At 34.6% G+C, this 23,067-nt stretch overlaps 1 protein-coding gene across 6 annotated transcripts in view; it reads left to right on the top strand.

Moving 5' to 3' along the window:
* Positions 1-23,067, top strand: part of CEP128 (centrosomal protein 128) — a 106,314-nt gene that overhangs the window by 3,060 nt on the left and 80,187 nt on the right. For 4 of the 6 annotated variants that reach the window (XM_061998051.1, XM_061998055.1, XM_061998054.1 and 1 more), the window contains exons 2-8: positions 693-853; positions 2,428-2,514; positions 4,413-4,539; positions 5,448-5,569; positions 8,079-8,170; positions 8,887-8,941; positions 15,604-15,720. In XM_061998051.1, the coding sequence (XP_061854035.1) occupies positions 707-853; positions 2,428-2,514; positions 4,413-4,539; positions 5,448-5,569; positions 8,079-8,170; positions 8,887-8,941; positions 15,604-15,720 (747 nt within the window). In that variant the 5' untranslated portion in view covers positions 693-706. Of the gene's footprint in view, positions 1-479; positions 586-692; positions 854-2,427; positions 2,515-4,412; positions 4,540-5,447; positions 5,570-8,078; positions 8,171-8,886; positions 8,942-15,603; positions 15,721-23,067 lie in introns of those variants that run through there. The other 2 variants (XM_061998049.1, XM_061998052.1) reach the window with 2 other exon arrangements.

Here is a 23,067-nt window from a genome sequence, read left to right as displayed (position 1 = left end):
ACCAGATTGATTGATCTCATATCAACAGATACATTGTTGGTTGATTGGTTTTTTTTTTAATAACAGATCTTTTGTTGGAAACTAAATATAGGATATTTATTTTTTTTCCACAGGTAACTTCTTAGCTACAGCTTTCCTGTCTCTTCTTTTTAAGACACTGCATTTGCTTCCTCTGTAATATCTCCAGTTCTCTTTTAGTCATTAAGATACCAGTTCTTCTACTTGCTTCAAATAGTTTCTTGGGGTTATTTGTCTTAGTTGTCCCTGGCCAATCTGAACACAGCTTAGCAAGTAATGTGAGACAAAGGGGGATGGTTCTGCAGACCAGAACAAGTGGTAAAGCCCTGATGTGTCTACATTGTATGTTTTGAGGGGAGAATTTGCTTTGGGCTATGGTCTTATCCTGAGTACTGAACACTTAGAAGTAGTTAGAGTGCATCTTTTGACTTAGTTCTCTCCTAATAGGCTCTGTCTCTTACATCTTGGTGTTGCTTCATGACGTGAAAAAACATTACTGAGGAGCAATTAGGTGGTCTGCTTCAAAAGTATGGCCTGCTGACCTGAACCAGAAAAGCTGATATAGAGGTAGTGTGAGTCTATGAAGTTGCTTTGGGAACATCGTGTGAATCAAAGACTATTCATTTACTGTCAAGATTTAACATTCATTACTTTTTTCTGGTCTTCCTGCTTAGATTTCAAGATACTAATGGCAGATTCATCCAGTGATTCAGACAGCTTTCTCAGGGGCCGAATAGGAAGGCGAACACCTTTGAGAGCATCCCACAACAGGGATCGGAACTATGATGCTGAAGAAGTTACAGAGAAGATCCATACTTTAGCAAGCACTTTACAGGTTGTTGATGAAATATGGTCTTTATAGAGTCTGCATTGTTGTAACATAGGATCAAATTTTCATTTCTGAAGTTGCATAAAATACTGTACTGATGGGAAACGTTGCTTTATGTTCATATCAAAAAGATTTTGGGAAGTTGATCATATTGCCTTTGACCTGAAAGTATGCAGCTTGTTACACTTTCAACAGTAATAGATTGTTGTTAGAAATAATGATGGGTTTGATAATATTGTTTATAAAATTAGCCAGCTGAATAATGCCAAATAAACTTTGTTAGATTCTCCCAAGAGGCATTCAGTTTTGTAGCAGAAAGTTCTAGCCCCATCTTGGAGACTGGAAAGAAGTTTTTTTACTGAAAGTGTTGTTAAACACTGTCACAGGCTGCCTAGGAAGGCGGTGGAGTCCCCATCTCTGGAGGTATTTAAAAGGCACATAAATGAGATGCTGGGGCACATGGTTTAGTGGTGGGCTTGTCAGTGTGAGGTTAGTGGTTGGATTTGGTAATCTTAAAGGTCTTTTCCAACCACAATGATTCTATGATCTTTGTTGTCTTATACTCTGTATATATACTCCAGTAAATATGTAGGCAGTCAGTTCCCTCATTCATGATGGAGCTTACGATTTAAATATTTTCTAGATGTGAAACAACATAATGAGAAGCAGTGTTTGTAAACTTACAAGAGATCCATATTCAAACAGGAAATATTGTTTATCTAATTTATGCTTCTTTAGCAGAGGAAATCTCTGAATGTGTTTTGTGAGTGGAAGGAGATATTTGGCTATCTTAACATCATTTTTTGCTTAAGAAGTCAATCCTGTTCTTTTCTAGCTGACAGTTGTGAATACCGAGATTGAGAGGGCTTATCACTTATGTTAAGTATTGTTTGGCTAGCAATTTTTTTTCTTTTTTAATATGAGAGAAGAGAATAATCTATATAGAATGCAGAATTTAAATTTCAAAACTCCTTAGTAGGAAAATAATCATCAAGCTAGAAAAGTTATGATGTAAGAACATAATCTGACTATTTTTTTAAAAGGGACTCTGGTATAGTTCTGTTTCTGTCTAACCTCTTTCCAGCTACTCTTCTGGAATTCTGATTTTAAGCTAACTACTTTTTTGTGGACTGTTTTTCAGCAGATCTGCCATCTGATCCAGGTCTTTATCTGGTCAGAGAGTGCTTATGCAGAGACCATATCTGATGTGTTGATCTTCAAAAAATTATTTCTCAGTTACCTGCCTGTAAAACAGAATTAAATTAACATTAAGGTCTTTGAATGAAAAAGCTTTGTCTGAAGAGTGGCTGAAAGTTAGCAAACTTTTTATTTGAAGCTGAAACCTTATAGTTATACTGTAAGTGATAGTTTGGTTTTGTTTCTTTTTTTTCTTCCTTTTAGCCATGCTCTGCATCTTCAGATTCTGGTTGCTTGAATAGGATTTTGAATCCTTAGACTCTTTAAAAAGCAATTGTGTTATCAATTTACTCTTAACATACCAAGAGTAATAAAGGCAACAGAAATGTTTGATTAGAGGAATTTTTTTGTTTTGATTTTTTTTCCTCAATCTTCTTTTTAAGGATGCCAACAGAAATCTGAGACATGTTGACCATTTGCTAGGACAATACAGAGAGTATGACAAGGAACAAACTGAAGAAATAATAACGGTGAGCAATTCTCAGTTTGTCTTAACTTCTTAAATCTTTTGTGATTCATAACTGAAAACGTGGTAGTAATGGACAGAATATATCAACAGATCAGTAGATATAATCTAAAACTTTTCATATTTATTTGAGCAACCTTAATCAAACTGTAGTAGTATATTATATAATGACTGGCAGATTTTGTAGCTTTATTACTTTTCAGGTTCATAAACACCAACTAGATTGTTCTGATACTGTGACAAGTCAAGGTGCACAGCTTAAATAGATGATTAGGGAACATGTTTTTTTGCCTTAATAAGTGATAAGGTAAAAGTAGAATTACAACAGAGAATGAGGTTTTGATCATACTGGTGTAGGTTTCTTCCTGTCATTTTACAACAGCTTCTGAATCTCACCAACTTTCTCTACATTGCAGAAAGGGTGAAATTCTCATAGAGATCAAGCTTTACGAAGTTTGAAAATGGGTGTCTAGACAGAGGAAGTAAATTAAATTAGTGCTGATAGGGCAAGAGAAATTTTTAAGTTGGCTACAACAAATACATATGAGATGTAGTGATATTTTGTATGTGAGGGTACAGAGAAAGAAAGAAAAAGTAAATATAAAGAAAATACAGCTTGTTTGTTTCAAACGGCTTGCTTTCTAAATCAATGTGCACAAGCTCTTTATGGAAGTAATTGGGGATATGACATGCGTCATAGTAAGTTCGCTAATTCTCAACATTGTCATAGTTCTTTGTTTTAAAAATAAAAATAAGTAAGAAAAAATGAAAACTGAGCATGCAAACTGAGCACCTGTAGCTTAATTTAGAGCTTATATTGCCTTGTTAAAGATGCAGGGTAAGTCTTTGACAGAGACAAGTTAGATTTAAAAGTTAATGCTCTTTCTTTTAAAAAACTTTTTAGTTTTTTGCATACAGAAGCGATCTTTTGTTACATACATACATACATTGTTGTATCTTTTTCCCTCAAGTAGTCTCCATCTTTTTGAGAAAGAATTAGAAACTCCTTAAAGCTTTTGCTTAGAGAGTGATAATTAAGTTGCTTTAGTAAACCATATAATGAAAACATAATACTTCTAAAAGAACCTAATCAAGCATTGAAAGATTCAGAAACAATTTATAGTAGTATTTTCTGCTTTGGGGAAAAAGTACCACCCAGAAAGTGATCCAGCACAGTGTGTATAATTCAGCAAGAATAAAGCAGCAGTCGAACAGTTGTGCGTAAGTCTCTGTTAGAGAGAGGAAATGTGAACCTTTAGAAGTTGATATGTCATAGATTGTCAAATAAAGATATGACAAGAGCAAGTAGCTAAGAACCAAAGTTAGTAAATTCAATCTTGGAAAGTAAGATGCAAGTTTGGAAAATAAGGAACTTATTTAGGAATATAATTAGTTCTGAATTCTGAAGTTGGGACCAGCTGCCTTTTTCTGGAAGTGTTAACTACTAAAAGTAGGGCTTGATGTAAAGCTGTTTAGTGAAATTTGATAGCTGTATGTCAAATTGATTCCAAGTAGGTCTGGTAGAAAAATTCCAATGAAAAAAAAAATATTTGAAGTTATTTTCTGGATTTTGTAGGACAGTTATTGAGCATTGCTGGCAAACAGGTCTTATTTTCCTTGTTGGAGACATGCTTTTGTTTTGAGTTTTACTGATGTGTTGTACCACTGTCTTAAGAAACTTGATATTTGAAGCTGCCAGTGTTGGAAATGTGTTTTGTTTTAGTTATGTGAATATGACATACAAGATATTGAAAAAAAGCTTTTGTTAATTCATAGCTATACTTGGTTTAAAAATAGCTTTGAGTCTCTTAACAAGTTTAAAGAAAATGTAATATTTACACCTGTGAGTTTTCTTTAAGTTGGTCTGTATTCATATTTCAGTAAACTGTAATTTCTCTGCAGCTAAAAGAAGCACTGAAAGAGTCTGTAGGTCAGTTAAGGAGCCAACGATTAACTCGAAACTCTGGAATGAAAAGTGCTTCTCTCTCAAGCTTATACCCTAGTGATCTGGATGGAGAAGGAGTATCAGGTAAAATACTTGAGTATAGTTAAATTATGTCAAATAGCTGTTGCATGGAAAGGGGACATTAACAACAAAAAACTGAAGATGATGGCCACAAAATCATCATTCATTACTTCAGAGAATTTTAATTTTGAAATTTGGAAAACCTGCATTAACTGATACAGTTGTTTGGTACATTCTTACAGCTGTTACATAGTCTTTTCTGCTGATATCTGAAGAGATGTAAATGATTCTTTCACTACAGAAAATTGTCTGCTGCATGAGTTGCAGATACATACAAGTTACAAAAGATACTGTGGCTTCTGAAGCTTGCTTCACAGCAGAAAGCAAAATTAAATTTTAAATGTAAAAGATTTGTGGATGAAATTTTGTAAGGCTCAGTAGAAAAGGAAAAATAACAAATGTAAAACCTATAGAAAAGTATTTTTTCTTGTATACCTTCCTGAAGTGTCATTATATTTTAGGAAAAGGTGTTTGTGGGAGGAGTATTCATCACAGAAGTAACATTTAATGTATTTTAGTAGAAAGCTCCAAAACTTTAATATTTTTGTAATGTGAAAGCTATGTAGTACTGTAGCATGAAGCTGGAATAGATACAGGTGGAGGAAAAGTTCTTGCTTGGACAAATAAAATCTGAAGAAAAAAATACCTGTTCCTTGAAGGAACAAAGGAAACCTCTTTCTCACCTGTAACATATATGTATTCCAGAAATATTTAAATTAAAGAATAATCCTGAGAAGAGCTAAACAAGAAGCAAGCCTGTACATTTTATATAATTTTAGTCGTTGTTTTGTCTGTAATGTTACCTATAAGGATATTGGCAAGGTGGAACAGTTTTTCATGAAGAAAAATGAAAAATTTCCCCTATGAAGTTTTGTGTTCATCCTTATTTTTTTGTCTCTTATCTCATAAAGGGATCCGCCACTTCCTGCCTACTTCTCCTCTCAGGGATTATAGAGACTCACAGGGCAATAAACATCGAAGGTCTAGATCTGCAAGCGTTCGGTTTATCAATGAGGCAGATAATTTGGACCAGGTACAGAGCACTAATGGGAGTTGCTTCCCCAAATAAGCAATATGTGGTCACCAGACCACATTCTACATCAAATTAAATTATTCTTGATGATGCAGCTAAGAATGTTTCTGTATATTTTCAATGTTTCGTGCCATTGTTCATTAGATAATCACCTCTTGGACCTGTCAGTGTCATGAAATTCCGTAAAAATCTGTCATAGAGAGAAAGATGCAGATAGTAGTGGTATCAAAATAAATGTAGGAAAAAACCTCTGTACTTTTTAGGCCATGGATGAAAAACATCCAGAGATGATTTTTCTGATTAACATTTACCTACATGCTGAAATCCAGTGTGCCTATAAAGGGAATTGTTCTGCATGAGTTAATGGCATGGGACCTTAGTACTTCTGCTTTTTGCTTTAGTGTAGCCTGGGCTGATTTTGAGTCAGTTAGTTATCCATCTTAATTATTCTGAACGGGATAATTTGACTCTGTACTTCAGATGTATGATGTGAGGAGATGATATATGTGACAGTAGTAGTTTTCATATACCCCTCAACTTGTTTCTACCTACAGACTCTTCAGAAAAAGTAAATGGATAAGATTGCAGGCTTTCTATATCCTACAGATAGGAGATTTCACTACTTGCCTTTGCTCTTCCAGACAGAACGGCTAGACCTGCTTGATTGAGTCTATCATCGTGAACTAATTTATCCAGGAGAAATGTATTATGACTAATAATCAAATACCCGATTGCAAGATGTTAATTTTGACTTTATTAAATCTGTCTCAGCTTCCAAATAATTAATTTTAAACTTAAGAACAATGTCTTCTCTTAGTTGCTTTTTGGGGGATCTGGGTGCTACAGAAATTCTTAGACTTCTATTTAACCCTGTTTCATTTCCTTTCAGTCTACTTCTCTCTTCATTCCTTCCTCACCCAAGATCATTGTGGAACATAATCCTTGGAAAAAAATAGGGTTTTTTAATGAAAATTTTTCCTCCTAAACTTCCAAAAGTCTTAGAAGTATTTTAGCCTACTTCTAAATAATCTAGAAATGTCTTAGAGATTTTTTTCAAGAGAGTTCCTGCAATTCAGCAAATTCTTAGTTTATATTAAGTAACTAGGAAAAAAAGCTATTTGCTTACCTATTTTGATGATAACTGCTAGTTTATTCCTTATTTTTGCTTTTCAGTGAGTGAATATGGCTTTACTGAATCATTAACTGCTTTGTAAGAAGAGTATAGTCCTTTGAGGAATGATGAACTAGAAGTAGTCATTGATCATAGCCACAGGTCGAAACTGGGGCAGATGTAAAGCAGTACTTAACTAAAGCTGTGGCTTTCTTCTTTCTATAACCACAGTCCCTTTATTCCCATTCTGATTGCTTCTAGCTAAGGTAATTTTCCATCTGAATGGATTTTTAGCACATCTGAGCCTCTCTGCTTTTTAGGCTGATACAGTCTGAATATATGTTGTGTTTTTCAAAGTCTTTTGGGTCAGATTGAAATTTCTGGTTTGCCACACAGGGGTGATGGTAGTGCCTGTATCTGAATGTGAAGAGCAGTAATCTGGGCTGTGGAAGATCCAGGTTTAAGTCTTGGGTGTAGAACATGGGATTATTATAAACCAGGGTGTCCCATAATGATGGTCTTGGCCACTGAGCCATTGAAAGCAGTAGTTAGGATTACGATGGGTTATCTGTCACTTTTTATCTCATGAAGGATGGATGACCTATTATTTTTTCATTTGCTTCTTTAAGAACTCTGACTAGAAATTAGGGGCCTGCTGAATGAGAGAAAGGAAAGGTTTTAAAGAGGAAAAACGTGTTTGTTGGGGTGGTGTTTATTTTTTGTGGTTTTGTTTTTGTGTTTGTTTTGTTTTTTTTTTTTTTTTAATTTATGTTTTGTTTGGATTTTTGGTTTTTTTTTTTCCCAAAGCTCTGAAAAGTGTATTCTGGTAGAATATGTAAAGTCTTGACAAGATAAAATATCTTTTCTCACTGCTTTGGTTGTTCCTGAGTACATCGTAGTGTTCTGCTTGGTCACTTCCAATTTCATATGCCACCTTTTTATAGTGTATGTGTGTGTATATATATAAAAATATATATATATCTATATCTGAGCAGAACTATGTTTCACTTAAACTAGTGTTTATTAGCAGGAAATGTGTCTATTTTGACTGCATCTGTTCAAATCTTTCAACTTGGTTTGCATTAGGATAACAAGGATGTGCAGCTTCAGGTAACTGAAATTACGAAGCTCTGAACCATAGAAAAAAACCCTCATAGTCGGGAAGCTTGGTTTAGCAAATAATTTGCTGAAAATTAAACTTTAATGAGCAAGTGTTGTGAAGGGTTGCGTGCAAGTCTCATCCACTCATCCAGGCTCACCTGCAATTAATGGATTTTTGTTAATTTGTAGATTAATTTTACCAGCTTTTATTTTTAAAAGAGTATATATCTATTTTCTTGGAATGTCACAGAGAAAAGGGATTCCTAAGCTTTGCAATTTGTATACTTCAATTTACAGCTGCATTCTATTCACCAGTCTCTTCGAGATATCAGTAGTGAACAAGTTCGCCAAGGAGATGACATCAGTTGGGAGCTTTCAAGAAGAAATCGGTATAAACAGAATATAAATTCATGTGAATAATAACGTGGAAAATAGTTATACTTTAAAATGTTTCTTATACTCCCTTGTTCTTTCGTGTTTAATAAGAGTAATTTTGGGGAGAGCACAACATGTAGATAAATGCGGTATTATGAACTGCTTGTTCCATGTCATCTTGTACAGTATTTATAAATGTAAATAACACCCATCAGTTCTGGTTAGTATAGTATATCTATATTTTTCCCTCCTTTTTTATATATGGACAAAACAACAAGGACTTGGGAATTTCTTTTATTACAACTTTGTACCCTTTTTGTTCTTGGTACTCGAGTTTCTTGAGGGCAAGCTCTCATGCAGGCTATTATATTTTTTCAAAGTACACACTGTCTCCGTATATGCTTTGTCTAATAGCAATAACAAGAATTACTCTGATAATTCCAAGTAGAAACTAGTACTGTTCAAAAGGAATGTGGAAATGTTCCTAATTTTGTACTTGTTGACCTGGTACTTAACCTTTCAAAATAGATGCTCCGTTATCTTCATTTGAGGAATGGCAATGCTTTTTATAATGGATTTTCCTCTTGAGGCGTGTCTCTGTTCTAGGAATTTGAGTCTGTGGAACAAATTGAAGTAGCATAAAAAAGCAGGAGATTGTTGCTGATTTATTGTATTTGATATTTAATTTTTGCACTATAGAACATTGTCTTACATTTATTTTTCTATGAAGGACTGATGCTGAGTTAAAGAAGACTTTAGAAGAATTGTCTGAAAAGCAAGAAACGGTGAGTGTGACTAACATGAAAAAATTACTTATATTTAAAATTCTAAGCAAGGTGTGAACTTCCAGTTTAATGCGTGTGCTGATAATCAGTACCGCATATTAGTATGTATCTGAACAGGATCCTATCTAGACTGCTATTGGTTGTTACAGCGTTACCCTTCCATAATGAAATGAGCAAGACAAATTTTACACTTCAGAAGCTTGTTTAAAGCAAAAATGAGTGTTTTACAGGGGTGTATGTAAGGAATTTTTCTGTTTCAAAACTCACAGTCTTTGAGAAAGCCTCTTTCTAACTTTGAACATTAGTTTGAAAGCTATCATGCTCATTGAAGACACCTTTTGAAAGATACAGCTTTCCCATGTTATGATGATGATGAATATTGTTTCCTCATCCTCCCTTCTTGTCCTTTTCAATCCTTATCCATCTCTGCAGCGTAATAGGAGCTGTGTCTTGGGGCCGCACTCTTCTCTGAAGACATTGTGACAAATGTAGCAAAGGGGACAGGACAGCCATGATACTTCTTTTGGTTTGACTTCCTGTATCTGTTGGAAGCAGACTTACTGCAGTCTCTATATCACTTAAATATGGCAGAGTTCTGCTACTGAGATGGAAGTCAAACAGCATATTGCTGTAGGAACAAGAGAAATTGAGAATCTCTCAGGTAATCAGGAGGTTGAAATCCTGTGCGTAGTTCTTGGCACTTAAGACTTTAGTGTATGTTTTATATAAGTATTAATGTGGTATCGGTAGCAATGCTGACTTTTTGGAGCAAGTGTTGTGTGTCTTTATTTTCCTATTTTTCATCTTTCCCTAAAATTGCATTAATTGATATTAAATGCTCTACCAAGAGTTTTAGGGATGTGTTGGTCACTCATAACAATATTGCTGGCACAGACCGCTTGTTGACACTAGCAGACTTAATGATTGTACTTGTTTAAATTCCTGACTGTAGATTAAGTTGGACAGGGATTCAAGAGATTGTAATCCATCAGTACTGGTTATATTCTTGGTATGACAGAATCCATCAGTGGGAGAAGACTTGCCTTTTCAGTCTCCCTAGAAAAATATAACTGCCTTTGTTAGAATGTTAGCTCTGCTTTCTCCTAATAACCTCATAGGATAAAGTAAGTTTATCTGCTAAAGAATTCTTGATATTTGCAAAACTCTGGATTTTTCTTATTGTGACCTACTTCTCAGTATACTTGGTTGTTTTTTTTCCTCTTTTGTTTACCAGGAAATTAGCAAACTCCGTAAGATTTAACAGAGACAGTTCTCAAGAAAATAGCTGCTATAGCTGGCTCCACTACAACCTTTCAATGCCTTAGAATGAGAGAAACAAACCTTCCTCCTCAGTCCTCTGGAATGCTGCCACTGTCTTTTCATTAATGAATGAAATAAGTAGCTCTTTGTGACCTCCTATAGTAGAATTTCAAGATTTGAAGTTGTATGTTACAACATTTGACCCAAGAGAAACTAAAAACTAGAGATGTGAAGTGCAACAAGGAAGCCTTCTGTAGTTTGTTAATGGTGAGGGGAATACCAGAAGAATAAGCCTCTTACTTGGGAGAGAATACCACTATCCAATAAAGCTATGAAAGCTGAAGTGTTTAATGCCATTTTTTTAGTAAGGACACAAATTCTGCAGTAAGCTACAGTGTGGTGGTTTTCATGTCTAGGACTAGTAAGACTTCAGCTGGAATATTCTGCTCATTGCTGCTTATTATTTTTAGGAAGAGCATTGACCAAATTGAGAGAAGATGAGAAAGAGAAGAGTTGAGGGGGAAGAAAAGGGAGGAAAATAAAAAAGACCATTCTTTCAAGTACTTCCTTGAAAGGTTAAAACAATTGCTGGAGTATAGTTTGCAGAATAAATATGTAGTTAGGAAAGATCTAAGCCATGTATGATGAATAGTCAGAAACTGGATGTTTAGTAAATCATGTTAGAATAGCAAGATGTCTAATGATAATTCTGTACAATACTAATCTAATCTTGTGGCTTGGGGGCTTCCTGGAATTGATCTCTATACTTTCTGTACTTAGTAATCTCTCTGGTGGTTTCTTTTCTGCAACTTGTCCGGTATTTATAACTTACGTATTTCTTGTCCTACAGCAAGGAATTCTCCAGGTATAATACGTATTGTCACAGGAGTTGCCACTTCTGTGGCACCTTTTTTTTTAATTGTGCTTTGCCTATGTGTGTCTTATGTATTTTGGTTGATGTGTTTGTTTTGGATTTTTTTGTTGTCTTTTTTTGTTTGGCTTTGTTGTTGTCACAGGATTTTTTTTTTTTTTAATTTTCTTTTTTAATCGCTAATTTTCATAGGAGGAGAGTTTTCAGTTTCTTCAGAGACTTTTCAGAGAATTCCCTTTCTCTTCAGGCTGAAGAGTTCTGACATTTCCCACCGTATGTGGGAAATTCCACACTACTGAAAAAGCCTAGTCATGTAGCAATATTCTACCCTGCTTCTTTACCTGTGCTCTGTGATACAAAGTATGGATCCTTTGCCCTTGTTCAAAGCCTAATGTTGTACTTGTTTAACTGCTGAGACTGACAGAATGGATGAGATGAAGTAAATGCAAAAGACATTAAGAATAAAAATAATTCTAATGTTGAGCACAGGAAAGCATGAGACTAGAGTGCATGTAGAAACTGTGACCTATTATTGCAGATTTTTAAAATCCTTTAGTACATGTCCGTGTTTTGGAATTCTAGTGAGATTAATGAGCTAATTTCTCATTGGTGAAAGTCAGGTAGGGAAAAAATACTCTTTTCCTCCCAACTTCTTTATGCAAAGTTATACAGAAACTTTTGTTCTTAATACATTTATCATTTCACTTTGGAATGTTTATCACCTCTGACATTACCATCCTTGTATTATAATGTGTGATTCATGGTGATAAATATTCAACTAGAAATCTTGATAATTTGACAGGATGAATTCATGGTAGAAGCGTTCTTTGCAGTTCAGTCTTCATTTCTGTAGGGATATATCACAGAATCACACAATGATAGGAGTTGGAAGGGGCTTCTAGAGATCATCTAGTTCAACCCCCCTGCAGAAGCAGGTCCAACTAGATCAGGTCACACAGGAACACATCCAGGTAGATCTTGAAAACCTCCAGAGAAGGAGACTCAACATTCTCCCTGGGCAGCCTGTGCTAGGACTCATCCCATTGCACTGATGGGGATCTCTGGGCTGTTGTGCTAAGAACTGAGCAAAGCTCAGAAGTTTTTAGCTGGTTGGGTTTTTCACAGAAAATGGAGATTTGGAGCAAACGACTCAAAAATCTGTTCAAACCCAGTGATATTTATGGGTACTTTAACCACCCTCTGTGCTTGGGACTTGACTATTTAGAAAAACATTGATAAATACTTTCTTAGTCTTGATTTGATAAGAATTCTAGCTGCTCAGGCATACTGTTCAGTATATCCAGGGCTGTTTGAAAATTGCATGTATATAGATAAGTGGTGATGTCTAGTTATGAAGTACTTTTTAAAGAGCTATACAACACAATCAATGCACATTAATTTTACCCATCAAGGGAGACTTTTCCACTGCAATATAAAAACTAGAGGATATCTGAAGTGGTGGAATGGGTGTTATTGCATGTCTGTTTCAAGTCAAGCACTCTCAATGGCTTGTACTTGAGAATCTGTGCATGATTTTGGTACAAGGCAACAATATATCAAAATCTCTTACCTACATGTTTTTTGAGATCCTTTTTTCTTGAAAATAGTTTGGATGTCCATACAAACCTATAAACAAGGGAAAGAATGTTTACTCACTTTATGGTTATCTATCTCCTGGTATTGAAGCACATCCTAAATAGCCAAAAAAGCTGATCTTTGCGCCTAAAAAGCAACTGCACTGAAGCACAAATTTGTTTGAGATGATGCCATTAGAAAGTTAGTGTTGGCACTATATGTGGAAAGAGACAGCAATGTCGAGTGAAATGGGTCTCACGTGGAGTTACGATACGGTTATGATATTTTAGACAGGTTTATTGTCAGATAAGGAACAGTCCTTTGGAAGATCTAATATAGAGGGTTTTGTCACTGCACATATGATTTGTAAAATGTATATCACACGTGATCATTTGTTGTGAGGGAAAAGTTTAACAATATTTTAAGTGCAATCTGTGAAAGAGATTTGCCATTTTTGTGGTTCCAGTACTTCTGTTTCAAGTCTAAATTGCTGATAAAATAAGTCATAAAAAGAAAGGCAATAAAAATGTTGAAATAAGTTTCAGTCAGCAGGACTTGCACACTAAAAACAAGTGTAAAGCTGAAAAACAGAAGAGATATTCAAGAGGTAAGATGCTGTTTTTTGTAGATTAATCCTCTAGCATATTCCACAAGATAATCTTTAGCTGACACACTGGTTTTAAAGAAGAAATTTCTTTGTGTCTAATTGTTGGTGGGGGAACTCTTTTTTTTTTTTTAAGCTACCTGAAAGCCTGCAGACACACAGCTCTTAGTGTCATGATTATAATTCAGGCTGTGTGTTGCTAAAAATGCTCCTTTAAATCACTTTCTAATACATTGTGAATACAATAATACAGTGCTAGAATTTCATGTAATTGTGTAGAACTTCCATATTCTTTGTACAGTTCTTCAGTGAATCTCTTGTCTATCTTAAAGCTTTGGATAAGATCCTGAGGATGAGGTACATACTGTTGTGGTAGGAAACATTGTCCTGTGTCAGTCATTTGAGTAATTTTTATATTTTATAAATATTTATTTTTAAATATTAAATAAATATTAAAAATCTTTATTTTTATTCTTTTACTATCCTTATTCTTGTCCGTCATGGGATTTGTGACAAAAACTGAGTCTCTAAAACCAGGGAACATAATTTTTCTGGGAAATAATGCCTACCCCAGTGTAGACTGGGTAAATGTTTTGTTTGAGGTTTTTTAGGTGATGCATTAACTACTTTGTGGGGCAAATAACCAGAAACATTCCAGGAGAACGAAAAGGAGATCTGAAGTTGCAGGAATCTGAAGCTTACCTGGTGCTGCCTCACGTCAGTGAGAAAGTTCCTGACCTTTCCTTTTGAATGTCTTCTTCAGGGTGACACTGCTTTCGGATCTTTTTGTCAAGTCTAAATTATATATTTTATTTCATAATAGCTTTAGAGTACTTTTTGCTTAACTTCACTTTAAAATTACGTACAAGAGAACTGAGAAAAGCCTCTACCTTCAGAAACATAAAGCCAAAGTGGGTTTTTTTAATGTAAAAATATGATTTTGTTTCATTTGTGTGCTTTAGATCTGGAGAAAAGGATGACAGATATTTCACAATTTTTGGCAAAGAGTTAAATTTAGTGATCAAGTGTTATTTTCTGTTCCTGCTACATAGTATCATTGTTTCTGTTAGCTGGACTATTTTGTGAATTATTTGAAGTAATACTTAGTAATAGTTGTCAAAGCAAATACAAACATTGTGATGGGGTACTTTTTATACATTAGATTTTATTAACTAATTGCTATTGATTATATTGATCTTACATGTAAGAGTGTGATTTGATGCAACACATTTTTTGAGTGTCTTCTGATGATTTTAAGAGAATACAAAATTTGAAAGTGTAAACTGACTATTTGTCTGTTTGCACAAACAGGAAGTGTTTTCACACTGATGTGTTCTGTTGTTAAGAAAAAGACTATTTCCTTCTTAAAATGTGAAGCCCAGAATATAAATGTACCTGAATTATATTTCTGTTGCTACACACCAGTGATCCTCATGTTAAAGTTGTCTGTGCATATAGTTAGTGCTAGTAGAAGCATACTTCATGGTGAAAGTACAGATAAGAACTTGTTCCCCTCTACATGCACCAGAAAACAGTAGCTGAATGTTCTTTGAAGTTTTTATCTTTTTATCTAAATACCATTTGGTAATAGATACCTTGATTTCTAGTGATTGCTTAAAATACTTATTTTTAAGGTAAAGGGGGAACTATGTATAAATACTTTCCTTGCTTATCTTTAGCACTATGTATTTAATTTCCTGGCCACGAGAGGGTGCTGTCTGCTAGCAGCTTGAAATTAAAAACTAGAATCATTCTGGTATTGTGGTTTAAGGCTGTTTTGTTTATAATCCAAATTGCTTTAATAAATAAGTAGTGGTTACTTTTATTAATCTGTACATGAATTCACAACACATTGGGAAAAAATGTGTGTTTTTTTTTTATTCTTGTGTACTTAGTTCTTGTTTACTGCTTCCCACTCGTAGATTTCAGAGGGTCATGGAGACAAACACTGGTCTGTCTTACAGACTGGAGATGTGAAAGAAATGACTCTCCATAGGTTAATCAGGCCTGTGACAGAGAAGCTAAGATTTTTGTATTGCAGCTTCAGGTTAGGCTGTGCCAAGCTTGATATTCACATATTTAGCATGTGTAGAACCAACATAATAGAAAAAATATGCATATACTTAAAGAAGGATACAGATAGCAAGGTAGCAATTCTGTTCCCTGCTTAAGCACTTCTGGAGTACTCGCTGCTGTAACTGGATAACGATTTACACAATTTAATAATGATTCTGTTATTAAATAAAATAAATGATGTGTTTTCTCTTCTGCCTCACGCTCTATTTACCTGATTTGCCATCGTTATCTTAAAGTATGGTAAAAGATGCAGGGTGGTTTATTTTCCTTTTGAAGGTATCGGAACGGGTAGAGAGAAGACTTCAGAAGATAGAACAAGAAATGCGTGCAGAAAGACAGATTGTGGAAAGGCGCCAGGACCAACTGGGACATATGTCTCTGCAGTTACAAGAGGTATGCAAATGAAAACTTCCCGTGTGTTCGGAATTGAGTCAGAAATGTATTGAATTTGTGAGCCTGTACCTTTCAAACTTGTAAAAGAGCTCATATCTTTGACGTGTCCTTTTAGCTGTTCCACTCCAGCTCTGCTTGTTTTAGTGACCAGAAGATAGCAAGTATAGTGTCTATTCTTCGGAGTACTTTGTTCTTTAAAGCAACCCGCCCCCTATGCCCTCCCTTAAACCCCAAACAAAATCAAGTCATTAGTTGTTTTTTCTCAATTAAATTATGTTTTAAAAAATGTATACTTTTTTTGCAGTAAGCATTTTATTTTTAACTTATTTCAACACGCAATCAAATGCACTGTAGTGGCCAAACAGATTTCATTGCTTTTCAAACAATTTATTCAACAGTATTTGATAAGTAGAAAATACTGTTTAGGAGATAAAAATGTTTATACTATGAATTAAAATTGGACATAGTAGTTTTTGTCCTGCTTGTTTTAGGAAATGTATCAAAAACCCATCTTGCTCTTTCTGCTTTTACTGCTATTTGGAAAATTTTTGTCTTAACATAGCATAACTTTTTATTTCACTACCTTTAAGATATAATTTACCATGTTATTTGTACCTATGCAGTAGAATACTAGAGTTGAGAAGAAATATCTGATGTTCCCTTTTACTATTAGCAGCAATAAACATGTTTTTTGGAAGGTTGTTTTTCATAATTTGCAGTGATACTGAGAAACCTTAATTTGGATTGAAGCTTTGTATTTCATGTAAGGCTAGGGACTCTTCAAAGAGGTCATATTTAAGAAGATAATATGCTCTTTTGATAGAGATAAAAGGTAATGTTTATCAAAATGGTAGTGGTGCTTCTACTGGTATTTCAGAAAGAATTATTGTTTAATGTTTCCCCTTATTAATGTCCTAGTGGGTGAAAAGGATTAGAGTGCTGTTTTCACTGTTCTTTAATATGCCTACGTTCATTTCTAGGTTCTTCATTTCTGCATTCAGGATGCTTAATGAAGTGAGTTGGTGTCATTTCATGTGTTGTCTGCAGATTGGAATAATTTTTTTTTTTGATGCTTTTAAATGCATAATGACTTGTGTCCATGAAGATATGTGGACACTGCCATGGTTTCCTTAGAAGAAAAACTTTAATTCAAGTGAATGAATTCAAATGTATTGCAAAGGCTTTCATACGATTGGCCAGGTGATCCTGAGCCCTCAAGCTGGATAACTTTTTCTGTAGTAGCTCATCTTCTGAATTTAATGCAAAATTAACATGAAAAGCTAAGTACATCCCCAACCTTGAATTTCCCTAAGCTGTCCAGCTGTAGATGAAGTTTTAATCCTTTCTTCTGCAAATACTGTTTTGTTCCATGCGTATTTTTGTAAATTGCTTTTCTCAGTGAGCCCCTTTCTATTTGAAAGGTGTTTTGACATCACTGTTCAATATTTTGATATATAGTTCTCATTCTCAGTTTAGAGGAAAGCTGAACACTTGCTAGTCTGCTTGGTGTAAGCTTTTACTGTTAGGAATTTTTCCAGACTGGAGCAGTCTACTTGGGAGAGCAGCTACTGCTGCTAACTGGACTACAATCACATTCTTGGTGATTACGTTTACTTTGTCAAGCAGGGGCTCATATCTCCAAATATCCTTCAGGGTGGCTGATCTTAGTCATAACTCTGCATTTCTTGGACTAGACTTTTGTGACTGTATTTGGAAATTCTAATAAAACTTAGATTCATCCTGTTGCAATGAATTATGAATTTTTCAGGGGTGGTGTCAGATGACAAGTGTGAAGGGTGTTTCTTTCAATAGATATTAGGTAATCTTTGACAGATTACAGAAAAATAGGGAGACAATATCATCCTTGAAACACAGCCTTCCATTACACTGCCAATAGCAGCAAACAGTATGTCCTCTTCTTGATACTTCTCTCATGGCTCTCTTAACAGCTTTGAGAACATCTTTGTGATAGAGGTGCAACTTCCTACCTACATGCCAGGTTTCTTTAGACTCCAATATTGGTAAGGTCTTTACATCTCAGACTCTTATTACAAGAGTCTATCTTGCTTTCCTGTCTGCTTTCCCCATTGAATACTCATGTTAATTTGTCCTTCTCGAGGTGGAAAATGGTTTCGCTTTTCGATGATGTTTCTATTTTATCACAAATGGTACATCTCTTGAACAGTTTTCTGAACTCTTTAGGTCTCACATTGGCAAACTGGATGACCTTGCACTCTACTTTTTGAGAAATGCCTGGTTTTGAGAGAAAAATAGTCTGGATTCCATACATGCTACCTCTCTATGTACTGTTGTCCTGAGAGGTTGCTATGTGGGAAAGCTTTGTCAAGAAAATTACTTTGTTATAGAATATAAATTATAGAATTTATTCTCAAATAGGAATTTGAGAATATCTAAGGAAGCAAATTTTTGAACGGATGTAATTTCGGATTAAAAATAAACAGGAAAAAATGCCAACACCAAAACAGTCTGAGAATTGGATGTGGCAGATTGAAGCTGCTAGTTTTGAATTTTTCAGTTTTTTTAAATGTGTGTGCTATTAACAGATGACTAGATTCAGTATGACAAACCACATAGAATGAATAATGTAATTTATAACTATGAGGTATTTTAAATGTATGAATGTGAATGGTTTAAAGAGGTTGTTAGTTCAACAATGTATTTTAAGGCTTAGTAGTAGTTGGTAGCTTCTTGATTTGTCCATTATTTACATACTTGTAATTGTTTGATGTATTTTGCTAAGCTATTTTTTATTTTTCTGTACTGATAAAATGAGATTTAGCTTTAAAGTACACTGAGCAAAGTTGTTAGAAAAACCTAATAGCTTACACCACTTTTTATGATGTAAAAAACCCCCTGTATTGTAAGTAGTCGATTTCATGCAATCCTACAAAGTAATTTTTTTTTAAATAAAGTAATAAAATTACTGATAAGAATAATTGGATTTTGTGTAAACTATATGATGCCATTTAATTTTTTTCTTACTGATCACCCATCAGTTGATGGTAGCATTTGCCACAAAGATTGCATGATGAGTGGGAGAATTGTCAAGAAAAGCAAGAGACTGTTAGACACCAGCATGGAACCTTACTTATTCCTTGACTGCCTTACAGCTGAAGTGTGACTACCTTGAACATTAAGGGCAGAAACTTCTTAACACAATATATGACATTGTGGGTTTTTTTTTTTCTCTTACTGTGAAATGTTCTTCTTGCTGCTGCTTTGATACTTGGCTGTTGCAGATCCTATTAAGTCTGAGTGTCTCATCAGTGTACTCTTTTGACCTCTCAGGGCTATACAGAATGATGCTGAGAACTGACTACTGAAAAAAGTGGATCTCTTCATTCCATACATCTGTAGAAGTGTGTACTCACTCAAAGATTCTTAGAGGACAATGTGGAAGAAAATACTCTTAGTGAAAACAATTAGCATAGGGAGAAGCTAGTTGTTTTTTTGGCAGCTTGGCTTTTTAATCAGCCGTTCCTCTTGTGGTGGCTTATATTTGGCTTGAAGTATCGGGAGTATCAGAAGCAGCAGCCAAACTGCTTTTCAATAAATAAGATGTCTTCCATTGGTGAAGCAAGAACACATTTAAGGGTAAAGCCGAGACAGTAAACTCTTAATAAATATCTGTACTGGTTCTCTGTAAGAAGACTTGGAGATAGTTTCATTTTTCCTATTTTCTTTAATAACACTTATCTACAGTAATAACCTTAACTTGAATGGTAATGGTCTTAGAATTGGTTCCTGCTCCATTTGTAGTGGAGTGCTTGAATTCACCCATGTAAATATGCATCTGTGCAGTCCCTTAGGAACAGAAAGTTCGTTGTCACTAACCTGAGTTTTTGAGGAGTGGTAACTGTTTGCTCAGTTGCCTGTAGTCTTCCATTTCCCATCATCTTCTGTTGCCCCTTTCTTTTAATAACTCTAAGATTGAGAATTAGGAGGACATGTTCGAGGAAAGTGAAAGATAGCCATGCCTTCTGCAGCTACTGATTAGAAGTAAAAGCTTTCAATCTGAGAACTTGAAGGGCATGTGGACAGTATGTACTGAGGAATGTATCAAGTAGTCTTTGTACAAATGTTCCTAGGACATGATGTGTATCTCTGCAGCTTAAGTTGTTGTTCACTGGAAAGAATAAACTTAGTGTAGTGAGAATAAACTAAATAACTAAATATGTCGATGCAATTGTTATTTGAATGGAGCATGTTTCTATGTAATTTGTAAGAGGAGCTTTTTACTCTGTTATTCTGTCTCTCGTTCTTTGTAATTTGAATTATGAGTTAGATGGACTTTTAGATCTGTCGGTGGCTGCAATCTTGTGGTGACCATTGTGTGGAAGTAATGTTCTACTAAAGTCTTTTTCTGTGCTCTTTTTACTTCTCAAGTAACAGATGCTTCCCAAGTAACATTACTGGAAAGGAGGGTAGGGTTTGGACTAGGTCTGAAATCCTGTCGTTTAAAACAGCATAAATTATTTACAAAGAAATGCTATTTAAAGCATTTGTGGCTATTTATTGAGCCAATTTTTTCATTAGTTTGACTGTTATACATTCAAAATGAAAGAAAATCAAATTTGACTTTTGGATTTGATCAGTAATTGCTTAAATCAAGAAATCTTGTCAGGTTTAAATGTTTTTTAAGGAAAGTGCAATGCTTGCAACTAACCACTACTTGTCAGTATTTTACCATTTTAAGAGAATCACCTTCCCAAATTAAAAATTTTCAAAGTCTAAGTCAACATGATGATACATTTGTTTAGGTCTTTCTCCTATCTGTCTTGTCTTTCTGTCTGTCTTCTGCGTAAACTTTTTATTTGTATTCACTAATAATTACAGACTAGTAACCAAAATGATATCTAGTTGTTTGCTAACTATAAAGAAAGCTTGACATATATAATTTAGCATCTTTAACATCTAAATTTGTGTATGTGCTGTGTGTAGGTGGAAAAATTATTTTCTCTATATTTTTATTTGTCTTTTAACTTAGTGTGTTGTGGTATGTTTAAACAGCAGTTAGTGCAAATCAGAAAACTGCGTTTAGCTAACAAGAATGCATGCAAATTCTACATCTTCGTTTTTGTCTATATGCCTAATAAGAATGTGTTTCTGATTAAAGGAGAACAAATATGCTCATCTTGCCAGTGTTGCTGACATGTATACAAGAATTGCTTTAACAAAATACATTTGTTTGTGTAAACTAAAAGTGTTTGGACTTTCTTCAGTGCTTTGTTTTGTATATGAAGACCATTACCTTGTACTGTTTGTTTGCATTTGTGCGTTCGTTTTCTAAACCAGATCAAGTGTCATTCTTAAAAATGGGCTTCAAACAGCTTTTCTATGCACTGGATGTCCTGGATGGCCTATAAATGTTCTATAAACATTTTGAACTTGCTGACTGTGGTAAGGCAATGACTGTAGTTATGATAACTTGGGTAGGCCAGGAAATTTTTTTTTCCTTTTTCTCTATGCAACTGGATTCTGTTTGTCTCTCACTGCACGTATTATGAAGTACAAGAGACAGTGGACTTTCAACAGCAAGTGAGGTACACTGATGGTCAAAAGCATTATTGAAAATTCTCTTTTTTGTATCTTTATGTTTTTAGATTATCAGAAAACTTGATCTGTACTAGGAGCCATCCAGATATTTTAATGCATTGTTATTTACTCCTTGGCTCTATGCTATGTCACTTGTGGCTAATGATTTCTGTTTTGGTTGTACTTCAAATCTGACTGTGTCTTAGAACATGAGCAAGTCTCATACGTATCTGTCACAGAAACATTTAGGCAGTCTGTCTTGAAATGCCTGTCTGGTGTATCTAGGTAGCATAATTGGACTCATGCTAGGTTCTAATGTAACACATTCAGGAAAGAATTTTCATTCAGATTAGAATGTGGTACATTTTTAACTTATTTTAAGGACAGCATGAAGCTGGTCTGCTTGTGTATTTCTGCCAGCATAAATATAATGCACCAGTAGTCTCACTTTTAATTTATTCTAACTGTGCATGCTTTTTGTAGCATTTTAACTGTGACAAATATCTGTACAAACTGGTTGTTTTTTTTTTTTTCCCTTTAAAATGTTTATGGACTGTTTTTACAATATATAGCAAGTAAAACTGAACATCATATTTGTAGTGTCAGTGATAGGAAAGACTACACATAGGAAAGTTAGTGCTCATCATATATCCCTAGTAGGCTGTTCTGCAGTATTACTAGTCATTCTGAAAAACAACCTCTGCAATAATGGCATTAGCTGAAATAATGAGCTTCTTTGGTTTTGTTTTGGGTTGGTTTTGTTTTTTTTTTAATATAGCTTTTTGGGAGTTATCCCTGGAGTATTTTTGAGTAAAATGGGAGTGTCAGCTCTATGTGCAATGATGAGTTTTATGGTTGACTGGAATGATAGATTTGAATCTGTACCGAATACGTAGAGAAATGTCTTAAATATATTACAATCTTATAGTAACTGATTATGAAGCAGTAAGATTAAAAGCATAATTCCTTATGCAGTGTAATATTTTCAGTGACATAATTATGATAAATATCTTCCAGAATCTCAGATTCTACTGTAAACTGTTGAACCAAGAGAGTAGTCCAAACTACACTAAAACCCTTATGCCTCCTGAGGCAAGGTTATAAGACATAACTATATACATGCATGTATTTTCTCCACAAAGCTACTTTTAAAAGCAAGACTTCTAAATCTAAGTGCTTGGCTTCACTGAGATTGATTAATATCTTGCCTTCTGATTTCTTACAATGAAATCATTCCCCATTTTACAATGAAGAAAGAAATGTTCAAAAACTGCATAAAATTGCACAAATTATAGGAACAAATTTCTGGGAAATTTGTTTAGGAGATATTCCCTGAAAATATATAAAAAACCCACTGCTCAGAAGGAACAGATCGGAAAAAGATATTTGTTTCTGGACAGGTTATATGTTTCTGTTGTTGTTCTGCTGTAGTTTTAGCAAGTAATTTTAGAAGGAATAGATGCACTTGTACTTTATGATAGTGGATAAAAGTAGAAGGTCTCTAATTAACCTGTGGATAGTGAGAAAACTGCTTACTCATGTTGTGCAGCAGAGAAAATTTATTGTTACTGAAATTCACAGCAAATTTCATCAGTATGGCTAGTGATCTGTTTCAGCTGGTGTTTCTAAGTGATGTTTAAGATGAGCCAATGAAATTGTTATGGCTTCAGATACCAAACTTGGGAAGTGTGTGTGGCAAAAATTAATGTCTGTGATATCTAATGCATTCCTCTGTTAGTGATTGGCTATGATCTGGAAAGAGTATTGGTTTGCAAAGAGAAAAGATTTTTA

This window comes from Colius striatus, chromosome 6, assembly GCF_028858725.1.
Source record: "Colius striatus isolate bColStr4 chromosome 6, bColStr4.1.hap1, whole genome shotgun sequence".
Taxonomy (NCBI): Eukaryota; Metazoa; Chordata; class Aves; order Coliiformes; family Coliidae; genus Colius; species Colius striatus.
The sequence above is the reverse complement of the archived record's forward strand: the minus strand, read 5'-3'. Positions and strand labels throughout refer to the sequence as shown.